Source organism: Electrophorus electricus, chromosome 15 (assembly GCF_013358815.1).
Source record: "Electrophorus electricus isolate fEleEle1 chromosome 15, fEleEle1.pri, whole genome shotgun sequence".
NCBI classification, from domain to species: Eukaryota; Metazoa; Chordata; class Actinopteri; order Gymnotiformes; family Gymnotidae; genus Electrophorus; species Electrophorus electricus.
In genome coordinates this window covers 15,144,970-15,167,029 of record NC_049549.1, presented here as the reverse complement: position 1 = coordinate 15,167,029, position 22,060 = coordinate 15,144,970, and the positions used below count along the sequence as shown (strand labels likewise).

At 42.6% G+C, this 22,060-nt stretch overlaps 2 protein-coding genes across 9 annotated transcripts in view; one reads left to right on the top strand and one right to left on the bottom strand.

The window, feature by feature from the left end:
• Window positions 1-31: 31 nt before the first annotated feature.
• si:dkey-182i3.11 (insulin-like growth factor-binding protein complex acid labile subunit) lies at window positions 32-3,583 on the bottom strand. The gene is made up of 2 exons (XM_026997723.2): window positions 3,527-3,583; window positions 32-2,950 (listed from the first exon to the last, which is right to left on the bottom strand). Exon 2 carries the CDS (start codon window positions 2,932-2,934, stop codon window positions 127-129), a length of 2,808 nt encoding a protein of 935 aa, XP_026853524.2. The 5' UTR covers window positions 2,935-2,950; window positions 3,527-3,583; the 3' UTR covers window positions 32-126.
• A 4,312-nt stretch (window positions 3,584-7,895) lies between these two features.
• Window positions 7,896-22,060, top strand: part of mark4 (microtubule affinity regulating kinase 4) — a 33,851-nt gene continuing 19,686 nt past the window's right edge. For 4 of the 8 annotated variants that reach the window (XM_026997672.2, XM_035534129.1, XM_026997678.2 and 1 more), the window contains exons 1-3: window positions 7,896-8,824; window positions 15,193-15,390; window positions 15,813-15,866. In XM_026997672.2, the coding sequence (XP_026853473.1) occupies window positions 8,774-8,824; window positions 15,193-15,390; window positions 15,813-15,866 (303 nt within the window). In that variant the 5' untranslated portion in view covers window positions 7,896-8,773. The remainder of the gene's footprint in view (window positions 8,825-15,192; window positions 15,391-15,812; window positions 15,867-22,060) is intronic. The other 4 variants (XM_026997679.2, XM_026997673.2, XM_026997674.2 and 1 more) reach the window with 1 other exon arrangement.

Genomic DNA, 22,060 nt, shown 5'->3' with positions numbered 1-22,060 from the left:
AATAACATTTTGGTGATAATGATTTCTTTTTTCTTCAAAAGTGCTATTTTGTAAATTATTAAGCTTGTTGAACTCCAGGCACACAATGCACTACAGCACATGATTTTAAGCAAAAGCTAAGAGACCTCAAAGAATATTTGTGATAAAAATTATAATCATTGTTAGCATCTGCATTTGTGGAATACATTTAGAGAAACAGGCAACACTAACACAACCTTGTGGCAGCAATAGTGAGATATCTTGATGAAGACGTTTTCCAGACACAGAAAAGCATGTGGGGTCGTCCTTCACCAACTGAGTGTGATTTTTAATCCATTTGCTGATATATGCAATATTTTTACAAGAGCAATCCCATGGATTTCCACTGAGATAAATGGATTTCAGAGCTGTCAGAGTGTCCAAAGTCCCGCACTCCAGTGACACGAGTTGATTTGATTTAAGGTGTAGATGTCTCAAGTTCTTCAAGCTTTGGAAAAGGAAAGGGGTTAGACAACACAGCTGGTTTCTCTCCAGATCAAGTTCTTGCAAAGAAATCAAAGGTGAAAACACTGTTGAGTCTAAATAAAACAGGTCGTTGTTTTGCAGAAAAAGCTTTCGCAGGTTTCCCATAGACCTGAAAGTGCTATGTGGTAGTTCATTAAGCTTATTGAAACTCAGGTACAATTCTTTCAGTGTGGACAGGCCTATGAAATCATCATTAGACAAGGTAGTCAAGTAATTGTTTGACAAGTCAAGTGTCCTCAGGTTTTTAAGCCCTACAAAAAATCCAGCTGGGAGGTTCTCTATTTTATTTTCATTAAGGCATAGTTCCCGTAATTCACCAAGATCAGTAAGTAGCTCTGCATGCAGAACAGAAAGGTGGTTCTTGTTGAGGCTCAGAGACTGGAGTCTGTTAAGGCCTTTGAAAGCAAGCCTTGAGATAGAGTTGATTTGATTGTTCATCAGATGTAACTCTTTCAGATGATGTGTTTTGTGGAGAAAGTGCTTGGGGATTCTCAAAAGAACATTGTTGCTAATATAAAGGTTCTGCAACTTTGTCGTTGTTATAAATAGAGATGAGTTAAGCTCAGGAATTCTATTGCTGTCCAGTTGTAGTTCTCTGAGTTCTGTCAGAGGGTGGAATAATTCTGGTAAGATAATGGCTATGTTATTGCTTTCCAGCTGTAGTTCTCTTAGATTGGTTAAGTTGTAGAACAAACCTTCAGAAAGCGATGCCAGGTCATTGTCGTATAAATTAAGGATTTCTAGTTTTCCCAAGTCCTGAAGCACTCTTAAGGGCAAGTCCTGCAAGTGGTTGAAACTCAAATCCAGTTCGATAAGATGAGGAAGGCCCCTCAAGGAGTCCTCATGTAAGTGTTCAAGGGCATTATTGCTCAAGTCCAACTTCTTTAATGCAGGCTGCCTATAGAAAGCATTCTCATGAACATAGGTGATGGCATTTTTCTGAAGATAGAGGCTGGTGAGATTGGGTGTATCTTTAAGGGCATGACTAGGCACAGTGATGAGTTTGTTTTTACTGAGGTCAAGGTGAGCCAGGCCCAGTGCACCCCTAAACATCCCTTCCTCTAGACTTCTCAAATTGTTGTTGGACAGGAAGAGCTTGTTCAGTTTAGTGCAATTTTCAAATGCACCCTGATCTATCACCTCAATATTATTACTACTCAGATGGAGCGCCTTGAGTTCAGGAGCTCTTGGTGATGATAGGTGTTCAACATCATTGGGGGGTTCTGTCATGTGCAAAAATCCCTTAGAAATTTTTGTCAGAGTGTTGTTACTCAGATCAAGATGTTTAAGCCTTCTAAGTTTTGCAAAGGAAATGTTGAGATCTGAAATTAGATTATTGTCCATCTGCAAAAACCTGATCTTTGAAAGTGGATGAAATAGATCTGGTGGGAGTGTCTGAATATTATTTCTGTCAAGCTGTAACTCTTTTAACCTGGTCAATGCATTAAATAGGCCTTTACGAAGTGATATCAAGGAGTTGCCATATAGGTTAAGTCTTTCCAGTTTCCTCAGATCTTTAAACAGTAGTGAGGGGAGATCCTGCAACTGATTGGAACTCAGATCAAGTTCACCAAGATGAAGAAGGCCCATAAGGGAGTTCTCATCTAAACTAACAAGTGCATTATTACTCAAGTACAGTTTTTTTAATGCAGGTAGCATAGAGAAAGCATATCCAGGAACAAAGGTGATAGCATTTTTCTGAAGATAAAGGCTGGAGAGATTGAGCGTATCCATAATTGCATCAGTAGGCACAGTGTTAAGTCTATTTTTACTGAGGTCAAGGTGAGCCAGGCTCAATGCACCCCTCAGTGTCCCTTTCTCTAGACTTCTCAAATTGTTATTGGAGAGGAAGAGCTTGTTCAGATTGCTGCAATTTTCAAACACACCCTTATCTATCAGTTCAATATTATTACTACTCAGGTGCAGTTCACTAAGGGCAGGAACTCCCTCAAAGTCTGTGTAGGACAGGTTATGTATCTGGTTTAAGCTCAAAATAAGTATTTGAAGCTTGTCCAGACCTTGGAAGAACTTCTTTGGGAGAATTCTAATTTTGTTTTCACTGAGGTCCAAGAGGGTGAGATTCTTTAGCTCCTGAAGCTGTCCACCAACAACTGTCCTGAGCCTATTCCCTCTTAGAAAAAGTTTGTTAAGACTTCTCATATTTGGAAAGATGGCAGTATTAGCGATCCACACACTAAGGTAATTGCTGGTGAGATCAAGGACCTGTAGTTTTTCCAAACCTTCACTGGGAAGAGCTTGAATCTTATTGTGAGTAGCATAGAGGTACTTGGTGTCTTGGGGAGTCAGAGGCAACTCCAAAAGATTCATGTTGTTACAGATAACGGTGGTGTTGTCTACACACTCACAGGACACTAAACAAGATTCAACAGCTGTGATGAGGGTCAGTACCAGGCTCAGAAGTCTAATCATGGTTTACCACGTTGACCTGAGAGGAAATGGACAAAACATAAAAAGACTGAATGTATATACTGACTGTGAAAAGTGTCAATAAGTAAAACCACAATCAGTTTCAGAACAATAAAAATAAACTCCACAACCAAGGAAAGAAGACCTTCTAAATGAGCTAAAAAGCAGTGGCATAAAGAACCAAGTTTAAAGCTTTAAATTGGACTCTTTGTTTACATTTGGTTTGTAAATTGTAGTAGTACAAACTATTTTAAAAACTAAAAACCATTTTAAACTTTTTTTAAAGGCAAGTAGAAAGTGTAATTTGAGAGTGAAATAAATGTAAATACAGTGTAAAGTCTGCAGAAAGCAATGCCTTGTGACTTCTATTGATTGTTTTAATGATTCTTGTCATCCTGAGATGTTACACTCTTCCTGAAGGAAAGTGCACACCACATTTCGATTCACAGTATCTAAACAGATTTATGTTATTTGTGTTATTTCTCCTTCAATAAATAATGCCAAGATTTTCTATTACTACTGCGCACACTCAGTATGTTGGTTTTATAAACACCGCATAGTATTATAAATATCTTTATAAATTAGTAAAACTTACCAATATGGCAGCAGCAAAACTGAGTTGTCAGCATGCTAGAAGGCAGTAAATGAAAAATAGAAATGTGCCTTTCAGCAGTTTTTGTGCATGCAGACTGAAGAAAGATGCTGCATTCAGACACCAGTGACACATTAAACACAAAGAGTGAACCCATCCGTTGCCACAACAGAGATCTGAGGTTTACAGCATTAGAAGGAAACTGTTTTCAGCCCAGCATGAGAAGGTTTTCATAAGTAGAAAGAATATGCATTGTAAATCTGCTTACACTGCATTATGAGGAAGTTTATTACATGTCATTTTTAAATAGTATATGCTAGATAACAAATCAAAACAAACAACAGTGGTCAGTCTCCGAATCTGTGGCATTTTAAGTGTGTAATTCTTTCTGTATTCTCATTAAAAATACATGACTTGTAATGTGTTATAAAAAGCATAGCTGGGTTAGTTTCCCCATAGACTTTGTCAGGTACAATATTTTGCATATCTGATTTTACCATGTTACTCAAATTTAACAAAAATCTGTTGCTTTGGCCAGGACTGTTTATGCCAGTTTATGCCAGACTTTGCTCAGAAACTGTACCAGCACAAGACCATGACAGGTAGAGAGGTAGTCAAAAGCAGCAAAGCATACGGGGTTTACAGAAACAGGATGTTTCAGACAGACATCCTTCATCAGCTTTGTGAGCGAAGTGCTACTCTTGATCAAAATGCTTCTCAGCTGATAAGGCCTGGGAGCTCAACGGACAGACACAGTATCTTGCTGTTTCTACGACAGCACTCTTCTGCAACGAGATTAATGTTGTCTGTAAGAGACAGTCCTCCAGTTTAAGGGTCACAGGACCAATTCTCCTATCACCACAGGGACAAACTTGGACTTGACCTTCTGCATTCTCTCTATTTTTCTCATTTTTTCCCAGGTATTTCTCCAACTTGGATAGTCTTGGTGCAAGCAGTGCTTTCTAATTCATCCCAAAATGCTTGAGAGAGATCTGTTAAAGCAATGAAAACTCACTGCAGTGTTCTTTGAACTGTTCTGTGACAATTCATGTCTTGTGCATCATCATACTGACAGTGTCTATATGAGCCCTGAAGAGATGAACTTGGTCAGCAGTGATGTTCATATGGCTGTTTGGCACCTTAATATGTGCCAGGAAAATATTCCTCACATCATCATCCAGAATGGATAACTTGTTGCCTGTGCCAATTTCTAATTCTTAATTCTTTCCATCAATAAGATGCAAAGGGAAACTGGGTTCATCTAAACAGGCAGAGATTTTCGACTCCTCAGTGGTCCTGTATCTAATAAACTGGCAGCTCTGTGTGTGTGTGTCTGTTTGTGCGCAAGTACATGTGTGTCTGTGTGTGCATGCGCTCACATGCATGCCCCCACAACTTACTCTCCTTATAATGGCTATGTCATGTCACAAAGCAGAAGTAATCCCAGACTGGTTAATACTTTGTCGTGTTGGAACCCCAAACATGAAAATGAGCTGAGTGTACGTCAGTGAACTCTGAGTCACCAGATATTAATCCTACATGTCAAAAGCAGTTCAACATTGATTAGATGTCAACATGGATAAAAAGGTTCCAAGGATGAAAGGTGTTCCAACATCTTGTGAAATTCCATGCCAGGAAGGACCGGAGCTGATATGAGAGCAAAGCTGTTCCTACCCTGTATTTGTCTGATGAATCTAACAAAGTGGTCAGTGATTGTTCTGCCACCAGTATTGTATTTTTCCTTATTGACCATAAGATGGTGCCATTAGGAGGCGTTGGAGATTTTGACTTGTGAAGCGTCTGTTTTCTCTCTGTGCAAAGTGTTCTACACTATTCAGATGCACTAAGAGCACACTTCAGTACTGAAGGTTGCAGACAGATAAATGCCTTATATTCCTCAGTAATTGTGAACTTTTACTAAGCTCTAAAGGGAAGAAAATTATTTCATAGCACAGAAAATTAGTATTCACAAACATACCTTCCATGAAACTAGGAATTACTGTCATTACAACTTTATTTTTAGAGTGAAGTTTGACCTGTTCATATACTAATATGCACCATGTTACAGTGTACATAGAGTTTTAGGGGACTAATTTTCTACATAGTACTGAGACTAAAAGTGCAAAATGCAGGCATACAAACTGTCTCTGTCTCTGGTCAGTTTCCGGTCAACCAGAACATACTGTGACCATACTGTGACAAATCATACTCTATTTATGTAAATGTAGACTATATTTGGTTAATTAAACTGTTATAATACTAATTAATCTCAAAGTCTATACCTATATTGTTCACAGTCATGGAAGCTAAAAAAAATCACACTGCAGTCTATAATTAATGTACAGTGACCCAATTTTTCTAGGGTATTTAAATCTATATTAAGTGAAGCTAAATGAAGCACAGTTCTAAATACACTTCAGTAAAAGCTGACATTCTGTAATTTGAACACAAAGTCATTGTTACACATGAAGTCCTGTTTAGTGAATGCAGAGATAAAACATTTTTTCACTGTCCAGTTATTTACACACTGTATTGTATGTAAATATTCTAGAGTTTGTCCAAAATAACTCCTAGTGCATAGCATATCATATATATTAGATTGCTTACTAATGTCTGATGTATCGCAACATGGTTTGTTTAGCTAATATCGCCACCTGGTGTGATTTGTCCAGCGGTTTATAGCAAACATTTAAAGGAACAATTGGAAAAACTTGCCATGCACTTTGCATACAAATCCACACTACAGAGCAGAAGCCTACCTGAATAAAATCAGTGACATTCCTCTGCACTGCCTTCTGTTGTGTGAAAAATGTCTCTCGTTTGCACTCATTGTGCTCTCCAAACCCAATAGGGAAAACACTAGCAGAATGGTTTAAGTACTTATTTAACATTTCATACCATAGTCAAACATATCTGGGCTCCTACAAACTAAACGAATTAAACTGTGTATAGTATGCCCACTATTAAAATAAGATGAAATTCTGTTGGAGCACTTAATTCATGTGTCTAACAGGTCCAAGCACTGCACGGTTTGTTGTTTTCCCTGCTATAACACACCTGATTGAACTAATCAGCTAATTACTGAGCTTTTGTGGGGAGAGTCATGTTAGAGATCACACTAAAATGTGCTAGAACTCGATACTCACGTTTTACTCCGTAATTAATTTGAATAAACATTACATTTCGGTTGGCTACATTTCAGTTTAACACTGATCAGCAGTAACATTATTGATTGACCTGAGCTTCTCAGTGCATGCGTCACCAGCAGCCACACTACGATGCTGGAAACCACTGCACAGTCTAAGTCTGCCCACTAGCTCATTTCCATTAGTGATTGGTAAAATTCCACTCTTAGCAATTTTGTGGCCTACCATGGTGCTGGCACAGTAATGTTAGCATATTGTAAGTGATTGTTATCACAAAGTAACTCTAAAACCTTCAGATTACAGATTTTATAAAGCTTCTGCCCCAGGTTTATATTTGCAGTCAGTTTGCAAAAACCAAAATAATCTGCAAACATTGGTCAAGTAATGCAGATGCTGCAAGAACTGAATTTGCACCCGTGGAAACCAGGGGCAGCAAAAATAGTGCATCATTTTGAAATAAAATGAAAAATGAAATCAAAGAAATAGTATATTCAGTGGTATACTTCAAAGGTGGGGATAACCAGAGCTGTGAAGAATACCCGTAGAATAATCACTAGAATCATCAGCAATGACAAGATGTCAGAAATATAATGCAATGTAAATTTATTGTTATCAAAGTTTAATGCATGAACACAACTGTGACTGACTGAAAAGGTTAATGTGAGAAAAAGACATTTGAAAATCATGCAGACATTTCAAAATCCTCTCATGGATGAAACAGGGTGGAAGTAGTTTTGATAAACACTGTATTACCAAGAAAACAGAGAGAAAATGTTCGTTTTCGTGTACTACTACTAATACTACTAGTATTATAAACCCCGTGTGAACTAACAGACAAGTAAATAAGTAAATAAATAATGTAATCAAATAAAGATCGTGGCGCTGATTCCTATCCCTGCCCGCTATGGTACTACACCCTCCCTTCTCCCAGCAGGAAAACGCCCATAGCTCCCACTTAGTTTGCAGATTCGCTTCTGCCATTTTATTCGGCAGTAAAAACGACTCCAATGTTCCGATGAAAATGAATCGGCTGTGTCGCCAATTCACGGTGGCGAGAGGGGACAATGTTTTAATTGCAACCCTGTCTTAGCGGCCTATTTCGGCGCAGACTGGGATCGCACTTACAGGAATGAATGGGCGGATTGTCTCTTTAAGAAAATGCGGCGGGGGCGGGGGGGGGGGGGGGTGACCACTGCAGACCGGCCCATTCTTCAGCCTGACGTCCTTCCTCGGTGTCCGTGTCACACGCTTTTGGGGATGAAGACTGTGAAACCAACACGTATTTTGTACTGTGCAAGGCGATGTTCGGGCGGATGTCTCTTCGATACCTTGTTTTCCATTTTTGCTTTTGTTCTAGACATTTTTGCTTAGGTAAAACACAGGCTCGGATGGGTGGGAAGCGTCCGTTTGCATTTTGTAGTTCATCACATTGTGTGCTAGCTACTGTTTCTGGGCTTTTTTAAAATTTATTTATTAATTTATTTTCCTAGAAATGTACACAGATGACTCTGAATGAGACGCGGTTTGCGTGGGAGTGGTGAAAGACACTTAATTAATACGAAAACAAATGTTATTTTTAAAATGAAGATACGAAAAATATTTTGCCACGTTTGATCCATCTCTGTTTTTTATGTCTCGCCTTGTCTGACTTAAGACAAGAGAACAACGGCGATCCAACACTAGGAAGCCGTGCTGATGCAGACAGCCTGTGGACATAATGGAAACGCACGATGGGACATCTATCGCTTGTCAGCAACAAAAAATGAGTCTTGTTTCAGCCTAGATGATCCAACCATGAGCGACATATAGAATTTTAACACTGGACTCCCTCTTTATTTAGCATTAGGTAGGGACAACCTGCATGCAACTGAACATGCGGGTTATTTGAGAATATCCCTGCTTGCTGCTTCTGGCAGGACAGCCGACCCCAGCCCAGCCTAACTGAACAAGGGCACCGGTTGCCTTAAGAGCTGAAATGCAGATACGCAAATGACCGCTGTTTTTTCCCCTTTGCGCTTTTCAGCTCTGTATATATAAATAGAAGGAATAAATAAAAATATTTGCTGAAGTTGCTGTCGTTGCTGAAGTTGAGACTTCAGGGACAATGTCTTCTCGTCCAGCACAGCAGCCCGGCAGCGACAGGAATTCAGACCACGTAAGTAAAGTCTGACCTACACAGCACGAAGTGTTTCCACGTACTACAACCGTACAGTGCTTTAAAACAATGAATTAACCGCTTTACTACAAATATCGGCTCAGGAAGTGGCTACGGTTAAGTATGACAGTTTCAAGCCCAACACACAGTGAAAACGATGTTTAAATGGCGCAGTGTATCTACAATGCATGTAGCTACCGGCTCTATAAGCATAGTGCTTCCTGGAAAGGCAACGCTTATAAGCGCCTGGCTTCTAGTTAAATATCGCTGTAGAGCTCAGGCCTGCACGGCTGGAAGAATGAGAGGAAACCTCCTAGATTTCCATCCGAAGAGCTGGTGTGATTCAGCAGGCTGTGAATAACTCTTAAAGGACTAGGATGAGAATCCCCGTACAGGCCTACAGTGAGGAGTCAATTGATGATTCACAGATATGGACGTTGATTAGTTTTGCTACTGTGTGCTCTTTTGTAACACGGTGGCAAACGTATCACCCATACTCTGTTACTTTCTTTCTTTTAGCAGATAGAGTTTTGTGCAGGTTGATGTTTATGGGTATAGCCAACACATTGTTGTTTTCCATTATGCTGTCTTCCAGATTAATAGACATGCATAATGTATTAAATAAAAATATGGGTTTAGTGCCCCACGCCAGTGGAACTACTTTCACTGTTTCTGAATCTTCCTGCAGGTTATCAAATAAGGTAGGCAAATGGACACAAATTAAGCTCTTTACATTAGTATTCCTCTGGCTGACTGCTTATTGCATGTATTTTGCTTAAAACTGAGTCAAAAATGTTGGTCTCTCATTTGGTTACTTTTGGTAAATAAGATAAATTGTTACCAGCTGTCAGTTGCATTGAACCTTTATTTGGTATTTATAACCAGTCATTATAGTCCTGTTAGGAGCTTTAGTAGCAGAGCAGTTAGAACAGAGCTCCCATGCGCTTGCTCTGGGGATCCACAGTTATTTTTTAAAATGCATTTGGCAGACACTTATCCAAGCAACTAATAGTTTCAAGCATGTTACAGAGGTAAGCAAATGTAGTCTTAGGAGTCTTCCCCAAAGACTCTTATTTTTATAACAGAAACCTGCCTGGATGGGGTTTGAACCCCAGCCCCCCACTGGAGGGGTAGCAGTGTACTATACTGTATTTGTATGGAGGGCGAATGTTAATTAGAATGTTAACCCTGCCACCTTTACCCTAATGGCCTACTGCCACATCATATTCAAGGGTCCCTGTGGTCTCACCAGCATATATAATTTAAACAACTATATTTCAGTAAAGATTCTTACACAGTTTATTTTGCTACAGAAAACAGGGTCAGGTAGAGAGGTCATTCACTCATACTATAATCGTGTCCAATAAGAAGGTCTAACTGCCTTTTCAACATTTGAGGTTTTTGCCATTGCCTTGTATAGTGCTGTTCTAGAAAAATGTGTGAAACAGTAACAGGTGACATCCACGTGACTGCAGTGCAAACACACATGCTAAAAGGTGATATTTTGCAAGCTGGGTGTCAGAAGAGGGTCAGAAGTTTTCTCCTAGGACTAAGTTATGAACTTATGAATCTGCACTGTCCACCTTGAACATCAGTTGTAACCCGATTTATTGTGTATTTTGGTGTAATCCAATGTCTGTGTTACTTCGACTAAAAGTGCATTACACATTATACTTCTTGTTGTGTCAGGCACCATAGACATATTACAAATCACAGAAAAATGTATTACCAACAATGTTTCATGATATGACCTGATAAACCTTCATAACGGCAAGAGACTCTGCCGATCTTAATATAGCAAGAATATTTGAACACGTCATTCACTTTTATTCTGAATCCTTGCATTGTTCATTGGTGTCTTGTCTTGGAAACTCTAGCAGTGCAGCAACAGTCACATAACACAGTGTCTGCAAGGCCCCAAAGAACCCAGTGGAAGTAACCACAGTTTGAGATAGAGGAACTGGTAGCACTGAGCCAACACACTAGGAAGTACGTCAAGGGAGAGAAATCAGCCTTACAGATTATGCAAACATTTGGTCTGGCCATAGAGCAAGAGCAGAGTGACAAAAAGAGACGACCCAGAGTGCACATACACAGTCCAGAAGGTGATCGAGCTGTCTTTGTTGTGCAAGTAGTCCAGTACCAGAGGAGAGGGACTAGCCTGACACTTTAGCCCAGACCCTTGGCCTTGTTTTCAGGTCATACATCTTCCTATCTTATCTGTTGAAATGAAACAGGTTTCGCTTGGTCATGATGGCAGCCATTTTGTGTTACACGCCACCAGCTTACTTTAAAACAGCATCAAGACCCAATGATTTAGTAGCAGGAAAGACATGTTCTCTGATTCTGTCTCTCTCTCTGCTCTCTCTGATTGTCTTTCTCTCTGCTCTAATTCTGTCTCTCTGATTCTCTCTCTCTCTCTCTCTCTCTCTATCTCTCGCTATCTCTATCTCTCTGCTGTACCAGACTCCATTCTTGCTGATGTGCAGAAGTAACACGGTCTATGCTACTTTATTGACCAGCCAGTAGAGTATGTTAAGAAGTGAGCGAGCAGTTGTGTAAGACCATGCCTAGTTACTTCACTTGTGGCATAATGGCCATTTGGAGTACCTAACACGACTGTTTTAAATGCCTGTCCGACATTATTGCTCACTTTGAATCAGACAACATCAGTTCACATGCTCTGGTAGTCAGTAGATTCGAACTGTGAAAATGTTTGGTCTAGAAGGTTTTACCAGCCATTTAGTTTATGCTTTTTCCCTCACTCATTTGATAGTAAAGAGAAAATTATGCTTGCAATGTTGCAATTGTTTGTACATTGAACCTCTTCCCATTCTGTCATTTATAAAGTTGTAGGTTCTTTGTGTTGGGATTTGTCCTCCTCAATTTTTTGTTAATTTTTTCTTATCCAAAGAGATAATTGAGAATCTGATCCTGGGGATATTTATGATACTGGGAATTATTTATCTAGTACCCAACTGGCAGGACACCACCGTAATTTTCCCTAGTGTTTTCCCTAGTCGGAAAAGGCCAGCCAACAAGCCATTAGCTGCATACCTCCGCTAATCGAACACAGAGGCCAGACAAGCAAGGAGACTGTAAGCCCCATAGTTTGCTTCTTGGAAACCCAACGAGCAATTCCTGTTCTGTAAGAGGGGCAGAAGATGCTCATCTTTGTGAGGTCATGGACAAAATTGTTATGTGGTGAATTCCAAGTGTTTGGATAGAGACACAGTTTTTGGTGGTTTTTACTCTTAAATCTAGAATCAGTCATCTAAAATGCTTTATGATTTTAAGTTGTTTACATCTATATTGGGTGAATTATGTAGGAATCACACCTGTTTTTCCACACAATCTCCATCCTCCACCCCCATTTCATGGGACCAAAATAACAGCTGCATGATGATTCATGTTTCCTGCAAGAGACCTTGAAAATAGTGTAAAATATGCGTTGGATGTAATCATTCTGGAGTGACACCTAGTGTGTCATATTATAATGCTGTATTTAGTTCATTACAAGCATTTAGTAATAAGGTTATTATTACGCTTTTATGTGTACAATTAGCCATGTTCGATATGCCTACATAACACAGGTAAGCTTTATAAATGTTTTTTTGACACCACAGCAGTCATTAGAATTCACAGTTTCCAGTACAGAAAAACAAGCTGACATTATCTATATCTGCAAACTAAAGAATAAATAAACTAATTACTAAAGTATTTGGATTGAAAAGCGGGCTGCTGTAGAAACACGCTTTCCTGCCCGTAGCTGTTTCAGGATTGCGTCATGATTTTGTTTGCCGAGCTGATTGCAGCAATTGACAGCTGATGCTGGTGGCATCCCTTTGTGGATTTGGGAAGCGGTGGGGGAGGGTCTCTCTCTGCACTGAGCGCTCACCAGATGGGTCTCAGCTGGGGGCTTTTTTGTTTGGGCCCTCTCATCTAATGCCAAGGTAATACTACTCAAGCGGTCCGACTACTCTCCGTCACTGGCTGCCCGTCTGTCGGAGCCCTGTATCGCTTTCCAGCCATGGTACGCCTGCAAACCAAGCTAACGTTTTACTAGGTTTAAACGTGCCCTTGTATTCCTCTGAAGTCTTTTGAGTTTTCTTTTCGGTATATGGCGCACCGTAGCATGGTGTGACCGTCCACGGTCTGCTGTCTTTGTTGACGAGTCATCACTTTCAGGGAAATGTAGATAGAAGAGGCCACAATGAGGAACTGGCTTGTGCTGACTCTGGGGCGTGACAGCGCTGTGGAAAACAGGACGTAGGACTGAGAGGTTGGCGGCAGCGGAGATGACCCATGCAGTGGAGTAGCAGGACATGTGTCTGAATGGACAGACCCTGACCCAGTCCCGAGTCCCTTCTCCTCCTTCTGCCCTGCTCCAGACAGGATGCTCCCCAAAGAGGGAGGTCTATTGTCTAAGACCAGGGTGGTGTCTGCAGGTCCACAGGACTGCAGTCAGGGCTTTCAGCAGGAAGTTAATCCTCACTGACTTGTGCTGCATAAGTGTCTTACTGCTGGTCAGTGCCGTTTCACTGGGAGACAGTATCACTTTGGAAGTGGTCTTGGAAAGCTTGATGTGGTTAGGAAAAAACATTCGACAAAAGCATTCTACAAGTGAGAAGAAAACTGATGACCAGACTGGGGACAATAGATGAAAACGTTAATGGTTGCCATTGGCCCATGTGTACATATCGGATTAAATAAGTTGCTGTTAGTGACAGTGCAAGTGAAATATTAGGACAAAATGAGCCCCGTATGTTTGATTCAAAGAGATAATATTGCATTTAAAAGTGGGAGACCCATGTTCCCACTTCCAGTGACAAGCACACCTCATGCAGTGGCTTTATATGGGGGTTTTAGACCATCTAAAACTGGTTGTTGGGTGTTTCTTTCTGGTTGATCCCTCTTCTATAGACACAACATAATTCCCATATTATTCCCATCATATTCCTGATTGTCTCTGTCGATGTAACAGGGATTGGAGTTCACGATGCAGAATTGAAATGCACATTCATCTTGGCATCCTCCTCCCGTTAAGAAGGTGAGGTTTTGGGTGTGGAGCGCCCCTTCCTCCTTCCCAAATTGTCTTTTATCCGAGGCCAGTCCTGCCTGCAGTGAATTTCAAACCCCCACATCCATCTCCCTACCCCCAATGTCCTGAATAAATTGGTGTGGCAGTCGGAGTCTATGGGAGAATCGATGTGCTCTCCTTGAGAGAGGGAAGTGAAAGGAGGAGGCGGAGCTGGTGAATAGGACAGGCGTGGGGAAACGAGACGTAGCGCGCAGAAGAGTCAGCGTGAGCGCGATGACGTCTGTATACATACGCACGGGTGCATGCACGTATGTGCAAATATGTGCAAGCTTGTGTGTGTGAAGGGGGGGGTGCACTGACTTAAGCATTTTGTTCCTCTTTCGCCTCTTGGAGGTCAGTGCGGTGCTGGAGGTCACCTTCCTCCCCAGGGGACTAGAGGTCCAAGAGGGAATGACTCAGCAGACAGACCCACATGCAGAGTTTAGAGGGTGTAGGGAGAGCTACCGCCCTTTTCATATAAAGGGCTCGATTTTCACTACAGTTGGGTTATTAGTGTGCTCTCGATGCTCAGGGGTCACTTGACAGCTTTGTGATAACCAAGGAGTGTCTTACTGTCTTTCTTTGTCGCATGACAGACATCTGAGAGGAGGAATATGTGGGCTATATAATGTGAAAATGGCAGCAGTGGAGAAGTACAGCAAAACCTTCCGTGTGCCTGGCTTGTGGACTTCCCTCCTACAGCTGTCGTCACAACAAGCTTGAGCTTTAAAGCAATGAGTCATTCACTGTTAAAGCGCTTATATCAATATACCACATTGATAAACATGCATGTACTATAACTAAATTAAAGAATGAATCACCCAAACTTTATATTTACTATGTGTGCATTGGGCTAGTCATGGAGGCTAGAATGTATTGACATCACTTAGCAACACACTGTGAAAGCACAACACATTCCACAATAGACTAGGCTAGAATAGAAGATACCGAGGGCCTTAGTCACACCTCATGGCTTGCTCTTCTAAGACACAGAAGCAAACAGAGCCCAGCTGTGGCAGGTCAGTGCTATGTTGCCTAGCGAGGGTCAGCTTGCCTTTCACAGGCTCAGGAACCAGACACCTGTGTGCTAAAGTCTTGCTTCCCAAAATTCTGCCCTGTTCATCTCCATGCAGAGCTAATCAGTTAATCCACTAGGGGTGTGTACCTGTACATGTTGGTCATGAAAGTTTTAGCAAGCGTGACTGCTGATGCTCTGTGTTTTCCGGTGTCAAAATGTTGCCATAAAAAAGGGTTTTGCATGCTCAAGATACCTCTGCTCCCTCCCCAGCATGCACCACTCTCAGCCAGCCGCTCAGAGAAGGGCTCGGCCTGGTCCAGCCGCTCCCTGGGGGCTCGCTGCCGCAGCTCCATCGCCTCGTGCTCGGACGAGCATCCCCACATCGGCAACTACCGGCTGCTCAAAACCATTGGCAAGGGCAACTTCGCCAAGGTGAAGCTGGCACGTCACATCCTGACGGGCAGAGAGGTAAAGCCCCGCCGTGCTCTTATAGGTCTGGAACGACTGGCTTGGAAGTCCTGGCTTGGAGGAACTCTGTCCTGCTGAGTTTCGTGTTTCCCTGCTGTAACAGCTGCCCTTAATTGAGTTGAAATCAATTGGCGGAGTGTGCAAACCATAAACTGAGCAGTATGGTCATCCTTCATGACTAGATAGGAGCATGCTGATCTGTAGCAATGGAGCGTTGTGACACAAACAAAGCTCACCAAAGAAATCCATCCAGTTTTCCAGTTTTCTGACACTTTGACCAAAGAGTAATCATGCCATCAAATATATGGGAAGTGTTTGGTTGTTGTGACTTTTACAGCGGCAGAATATGGGCAGAACTTTTTTTATGTGCGAGATGTCAGACACCTCAATCCACTAATCACATGTACCTTTACAATTTTCAGGTTGCAATAAAGATTATCGACAAAACCCAACTCAACCCAACCAGCCTGCAAAAGGTAAGACCCAGATTCTAACTTCAGGTCTTCTTAAGTGTTTCTTTTCACTAATTATTTAAATATAAGATGTATGCCTGATGAGGAAACTTGTGCAGTAACACTCATCACAATACCGCATCAGTGCTGAACTGTTATTTGACTCCCAGAAGATAAGATAAGATAAGAATATAAAACTGCAATCTGTTGGAGCTTGAATCACAAGCTCATCAGCTTGAATCACAAGGCCCAAAAGTGGTTTCTTTTGGTCAGGCTTTGTCTGATAATACAGCAGCAGAACATGAACTTTAACCCGAGTATCGTAACTGGGAGCCCCTTGACTGTGGTCTATTTCACAATTGCTTTGATGGCTGTGTTGAGGCACTGCTCAGTGATGCAATGCTGTTTCATCTGACAGAGTGTCGGAACACCTCGTAATTTGCATTGCTAATCTCACTCGTTTGCATGAAATCTGGAGAACTCTAGTCCATTCACATTTACTCAAGCTAAAGATGGCAAACAGCAATTTGAGCGGAAATGTTCATATGGGTAAGATGAGCAGTTTGATTAAAGACTGTCTTTTATACCTCTTGCTTTCTTAGTGTGAGCTCCAGTAATGTTGTGTTTGAGCCAAGCCCAGTAGTGTCTGCTTTTGTATAATGTATTTTACAGTGATGTATCTCTGGAGGATTATCACAGGTGCACCTTGGGGATTTAAATACTCACTCTGACTCTAATGCTTAGGCTATACAGCAGCTGTTCCAGAATCCATGCCACCTTTCTGCGGAGTTACATATTCCCGTGTACAGAACACAACGCTTTCACCACCTGCTGATGTCCGCTCTCTTCTGTCTGTTCCACTGGCTGCTTTTCCTCCAAGGGCGTTGTTCCGGTACCTTCTTTGTCATGTTAGGTTGCTTTAAGCGATGATTTTAATTTGATCTGCATGCCTGTGTGTGTGACTGGGCCCTCTGGAATCTCCGCTTTGTGTGAGGGAGCATTGCATGACATTCACACTTCGCATGTGAGAATTGCCGTTAGTGGCGCTGATCGTTCAAACAGCACTCCGTTGCCAAGGGAGCATGTCTAACCTTGACTTTGCAGAGCCTGTTCTCATGACCAAGTGCCTATTGCATTAGAGAAAGCCATGGATACTTAAGCCTATGTCTGGGAATACGAATACTGTTGTTACAACAGACAGGATTTGGTAAAGACAAATGCGTGTAGCGTGCCTTCATTATCTTTCATTAATGCTGAAAGGATTTTGCCCGGCGGTATGCAAAAAGTGAAAGTTGACTTGTAGTGTCAGGCTGTTGCTTGTTTCCGTGGTTGCCCTGGTGCAGGGTGAGGCTGGGATAGGGGCGGTGTGCGAGCTGCACAGGGGTGTCGTTACCAGCGCCGCAGCAGGTGATCCCTTCCGGACTGGCGCTCCAGTGCCTCTGCTCCCAGCTGGGCATCTCTTCTGCTGCCTGCCCCCTGCTCTTCGTCACCCCTTGATGTTTTTCTTCTCATGTCTGATGCTGCCTCTGTCTGTCTGTCTGTCTGTCTCTCGCTTGTGCTCTCTCCCGTTTCTCTTCTATCTACATTTCTCTCTGTCCCTCCTCTGACTTTCATTCTCTCCCCCTCTATTTCACTCTCTCTTTCTGTCATTCTCAGTCAGTCAGACTGCTGCTTGCCCTCCTTCCCTGTCAACACTCACACAGACATGAAATGCAGCCGTTGCCATGGTGTGAGAGCATGCGTCTGCCCCAGGTGTTGGAAGGCTAAATGCGGGGGGGGGGGGGGGGGGGGGGGGGGGTATTTATCCTTACAGTGATGCTAGATTCTTTTCATAAAAGTACACTGTGTACACTGCGTCTCAGCATTTTGTGAACAAGCCATAGCAACAACACCGACACAACAGCGCTGTCCTTATGCAAGAACCACTTGTATGAACAGATTCATACTTGCAGCATTCACCAGTTTTCTCTGAGGCAACAACAACATTTATGGGTGCTATAGACCTGTCATACAAGTCATGTACAGTTCCAAGGAAAAAACAGTAAATGGCCTAACAAATTGTATCCGTTCTAGCTATCTATTTCATTAGGGTTTGAATATACACATTAAACTTAGTAACGAAGTAACAAATGAGTAACAAATCATAATTTTTTGATTATTCTCTGACACTAGTATTTCGCTGCAGTCTGCTACTCTCACATGGTAATCTAAATCGTGACAGTAGCCTTTCATCAGATGCACTCCCCATTGTCTTTATATACATTGATAAATTAGCATTCAGTTAAAATGAATTGACGTTATTTATCAGTTCATGATGGTGATATTGACAGTCACTCTTGAGTGGATCATCCACCGCCTGACGCTGCAGCATCAGGTATATTCTGTCATTTGTCTTCCCTTCATCTCGTAGCGTTTTAGATATACTCCACTCTTCAGTGACGACTGATCAAATCAAGTGACATTTCTTTCCCATTTCCTGGCTTTGTCAGTTCCACTACAATCCACCTCTGATGTTACAGTGATGTGATTTCATTTACGGGACTCTGAAAATAAATGGGGAAAAAGATGCTCATTTTACCTCTTGATGGAGTTGTTGTGCATGACATTTCCAGACAAATCAAGCACGGTGTTTAGCCTTATAAAGCATTTTAGGGACGTTAAATATGGTAATTCACAGGTCTCGCCAACACATGCTCTTGTACTACACAAAGTTAATGACAGTTCTTTGAACTTAGGAATGCTTGCTGAATCTGACATGGCACAGACATATGACCTGATTTCTGACAAATTAGCTGTGACATATTTTGGGTCAGAGTACTAAAACACTATTGCACGAGGCCCATTGTTCATAGTGATATCTGTACTCTCACCCAACCTAAGCACTCTTATCACACTCCTATAGTCCCATCTAAATCTATTTAGGTGATGGCTTATTTTAAACAAAGCACTCAAATCGTCCCATGATGTACAGCCTGTATCCGTGCACTAATGCAAAAAAAAAAAGGAACTTGGCAATCTCTTTCCTTCGAACAGTTATGCTTGCCATCGCTTACCCGAAGGCTCCCTGCATTAGACATTAGGCGTTGTCAGTGTGCCAAGGCTTGCCCATCCCCATCTGAACTGCTCTGGCTATTTTGCAGTATCACTTACACAATCACCGAGGCTAGAGGGAGTTTCTACCCCATTCTCTGCCTCTTTTACCCAAAGACCCCTTTACCTTAATCCTGTTTAGGGGTGGATGGGCCAGGCACAGTAAGCTGTGCATAGGCTTTCCCAGCCCTCGTATTCCCGGGAGACCAGACTGTTCCACACGGGGCAGGGAGCGCAGATGATCCGAGTGCTCACGGGCCCCGTCATAGGATTGCTTCTTTAATAAAAGGGAAGTGTTTCGGGGGCCGCCATCGTGGAGGACTATAGAGGGGGTGGGGTTGGGTGTCCCTCATTCAAGTTCCTGCAACCAGGAGCAGCGTTCCAGACAGGCGAACAAAGAGGGCAACCGAGCTGGAGGGGAGGCCCCCGGGAGGCTTTGATATGGGAATGAGATCTTGAGAAAGCAAGCGTGTCTGCGTGTGCGTCTGCTGTGTGCCCAAGTCATGATGAAATTTGCCTGAATAAATGAGTACGGATATAAATCTCAAAGGAAGAGATCTCTTTGGCTGTGGCGCTGTTAAACTGGCATAGCCTTGGTCCTCGCCTGTGTGTGCAGAAATACAGGAGCGCAGGGCTGAGGCTGGACGACAGGAGAGGTGCCACTGCTCCAAGCACGGGCACAGGAGAGTGCTTGTGAGTAGGTGTGGGCCCAGGTAGGCAGCCCGGGCTGCACAGGGCTGTCCTAGGGAGAGTGCTAAGCCTCTTAGGATCGCAGCAGATTACATCGTCCGTTACGATGCAGAGCCAGACTCACTCTCGGCAGGGAGGGCCCTCTCGTGCTGGCGTGGGTGAGTCAGGCCATGTAGTCATGACAGGGAGGCAATGCCAGACCAACTAGAATATGGAAATTCACATCATTTATGTACAGTGAGCTCGGACAATTCTTAGAATTAAGATATTTCTTAGCTATTTCTTATAATGCAGATTACAACTGCAAAAAGACCTTGAAAACGTAAGGCAATTTGATACCCTTCTGTATTGTAAAGAGAAATAATACTTAACTAGATCTTTCAGTTTTAGATCTGTTGTGTTTTTGAGGAAAACTGTTGTACTTAAACAGTGTTCCCTAAATATTTGACTTATTTGTACTTCGTTTTTTATTTAATGCATTTAATGAAATACCTATAAAATGTAGCTGTTACTATGTTATCTCAGTTAGGAGTTGCACTTGTTTCAGGTGCCAGATCTCATGCTGACTCTTTTACATGCAGAACACACCTTTCCACACATTATTTTCATAAACCAGCTTTTATATTAACAGACGACAGAAAGGCTGGCTGCAACTGAATCGCTAAGTCATGGGATTCTCTCGCTCTCCCTGTTGGATAGACTCCTTTATTTATGCAATCAGGTGATTTTTCAATGGCTAGATTTGTGTATTGTAGATAATAGAATGCTTTACTAAAGGGGATCCATTTAGTACCCCATGGAATTTATGTCATGAATTGTATAACAGATCTCTGGAAGAAAAAGGTAGTTATGTATGTAGTCATTGTACTAATTTCATAACCCACGACATTACTCATGTTCTCTGTATGCGTGTCTGATTCTACATGAATGCCTGCAGGTATGCATTCATGTTTATGTGAACTCACGCCTGCAGGCATGCATGTAGAATACAGCACACTTCCGCACGCAAACATGTAGATGGAACCTGGTGGATTTTGGATTTCCCTCACAATCCCTGCCTGACTTCGGGCACAAGCACTGGATTAACGTGTTGCGTTGGGGAGGGAACGTGAGGAGGGATCGGAGGCAGGCGCACAGCCAGACGCCTGCATCCGTACAGAGACCCTCCACCGTGGTAGCAGCGAAAGAAAGTGGGAGACAACTCCTTGAACCGCTTTGATGAGAGGAAGATGAGGGAAAAAAACACACACAAGAAGGGTTCAGCTCAGGTATTGATTAGTGCTGCCTCGCTGTGGCCTGGGTGCCAGTGGAAGCAGAGAGAGGTGCAGGCAGAGGGCCCTGTTCCCCTTGCCTTCTGCCTTCCCAGAATTAATGTAGTCCTCATGAGAGCAGGAGATGGCAGGAGAGAGCAGGAGAGAGCAGGAAAGGACAGGAGAGAGCAGGAGAGAGCAGGAGAGAGCAGGAGAGGGCAGGAGATGGCAGGAGAGAGCAGGAGAGGGCAGGAGAGAGCAGGACAGGAGAGAGCAGGAGATGGCAGGAGAGAGCAGGAGAGAGCAGGAGAGGGCAGGAGAGAGCAGGAGAGGGCAGGAGAGAGCAGGAGATGGCAGGAGAGAGCAGCGGCAGGCCCCAAGGGAAGCTCAGCCCAGACCAAGATTCAACGTTGGGTCGCCATGGTGACGCTGACGTGCAGCCAGCATCTGGGAAACGAACCAGGAAGGCCTGCATGTGATGGGGGAGGGGAGAGAGGAAGGAAGCAAGAAAGAGAAATGGGGAGGGGTCACGGCTAGGCAGGCTTATATGGTCATCGTCTTTAGAGCTGCGGTAAGCAGCCCGTGCGCTTCCCTCCATAATTCAATAAGAGTGAGTCCCGAGGAATTCGGATTTGCTGAAGGAGTAAGGGATTTGTGCCGTATTTTCCAAGGGCATGTAGACAGTGAGGCCTTGAGTTAGTTGCTGCTGTCCCGTGCCGAAATCAGAACTGTGCCAATATACGTGTCAGAAAGGTAATATAATTTATGGCCATTATGTAATATACCTATATCTCATTGTGTTTGAGTGTGTGCTCATTTGTGCACGTGTGTGCGCGTGTGCAAGAATCATACATGCATGACATAAAAAGATTAGTGAATTTAAGCAGATGCCATGTACAATCTGTCCTGTGAAAGCTTTAACTCTGAAAGGTTTTCAGGTGATCCAGAATGACTCTCAGACTCCTGCTCACTGTTGCAATAAATTTCCTCACCACAGACCCAGTCGTCGAGTTGAGTGTCTGCGACATATAACTGTGAGATGTTAGTCAACAGTGCTTTGGTTCAAGCACTGTGAACCCATCCTACCTTCTGGAACATTCTTACAGGTGCACTGAAATATGAACACTCAAATGATGCAATAATACCATCCAAATGAAATGGGTCTTTGTGGAAGATAAATTCATATTT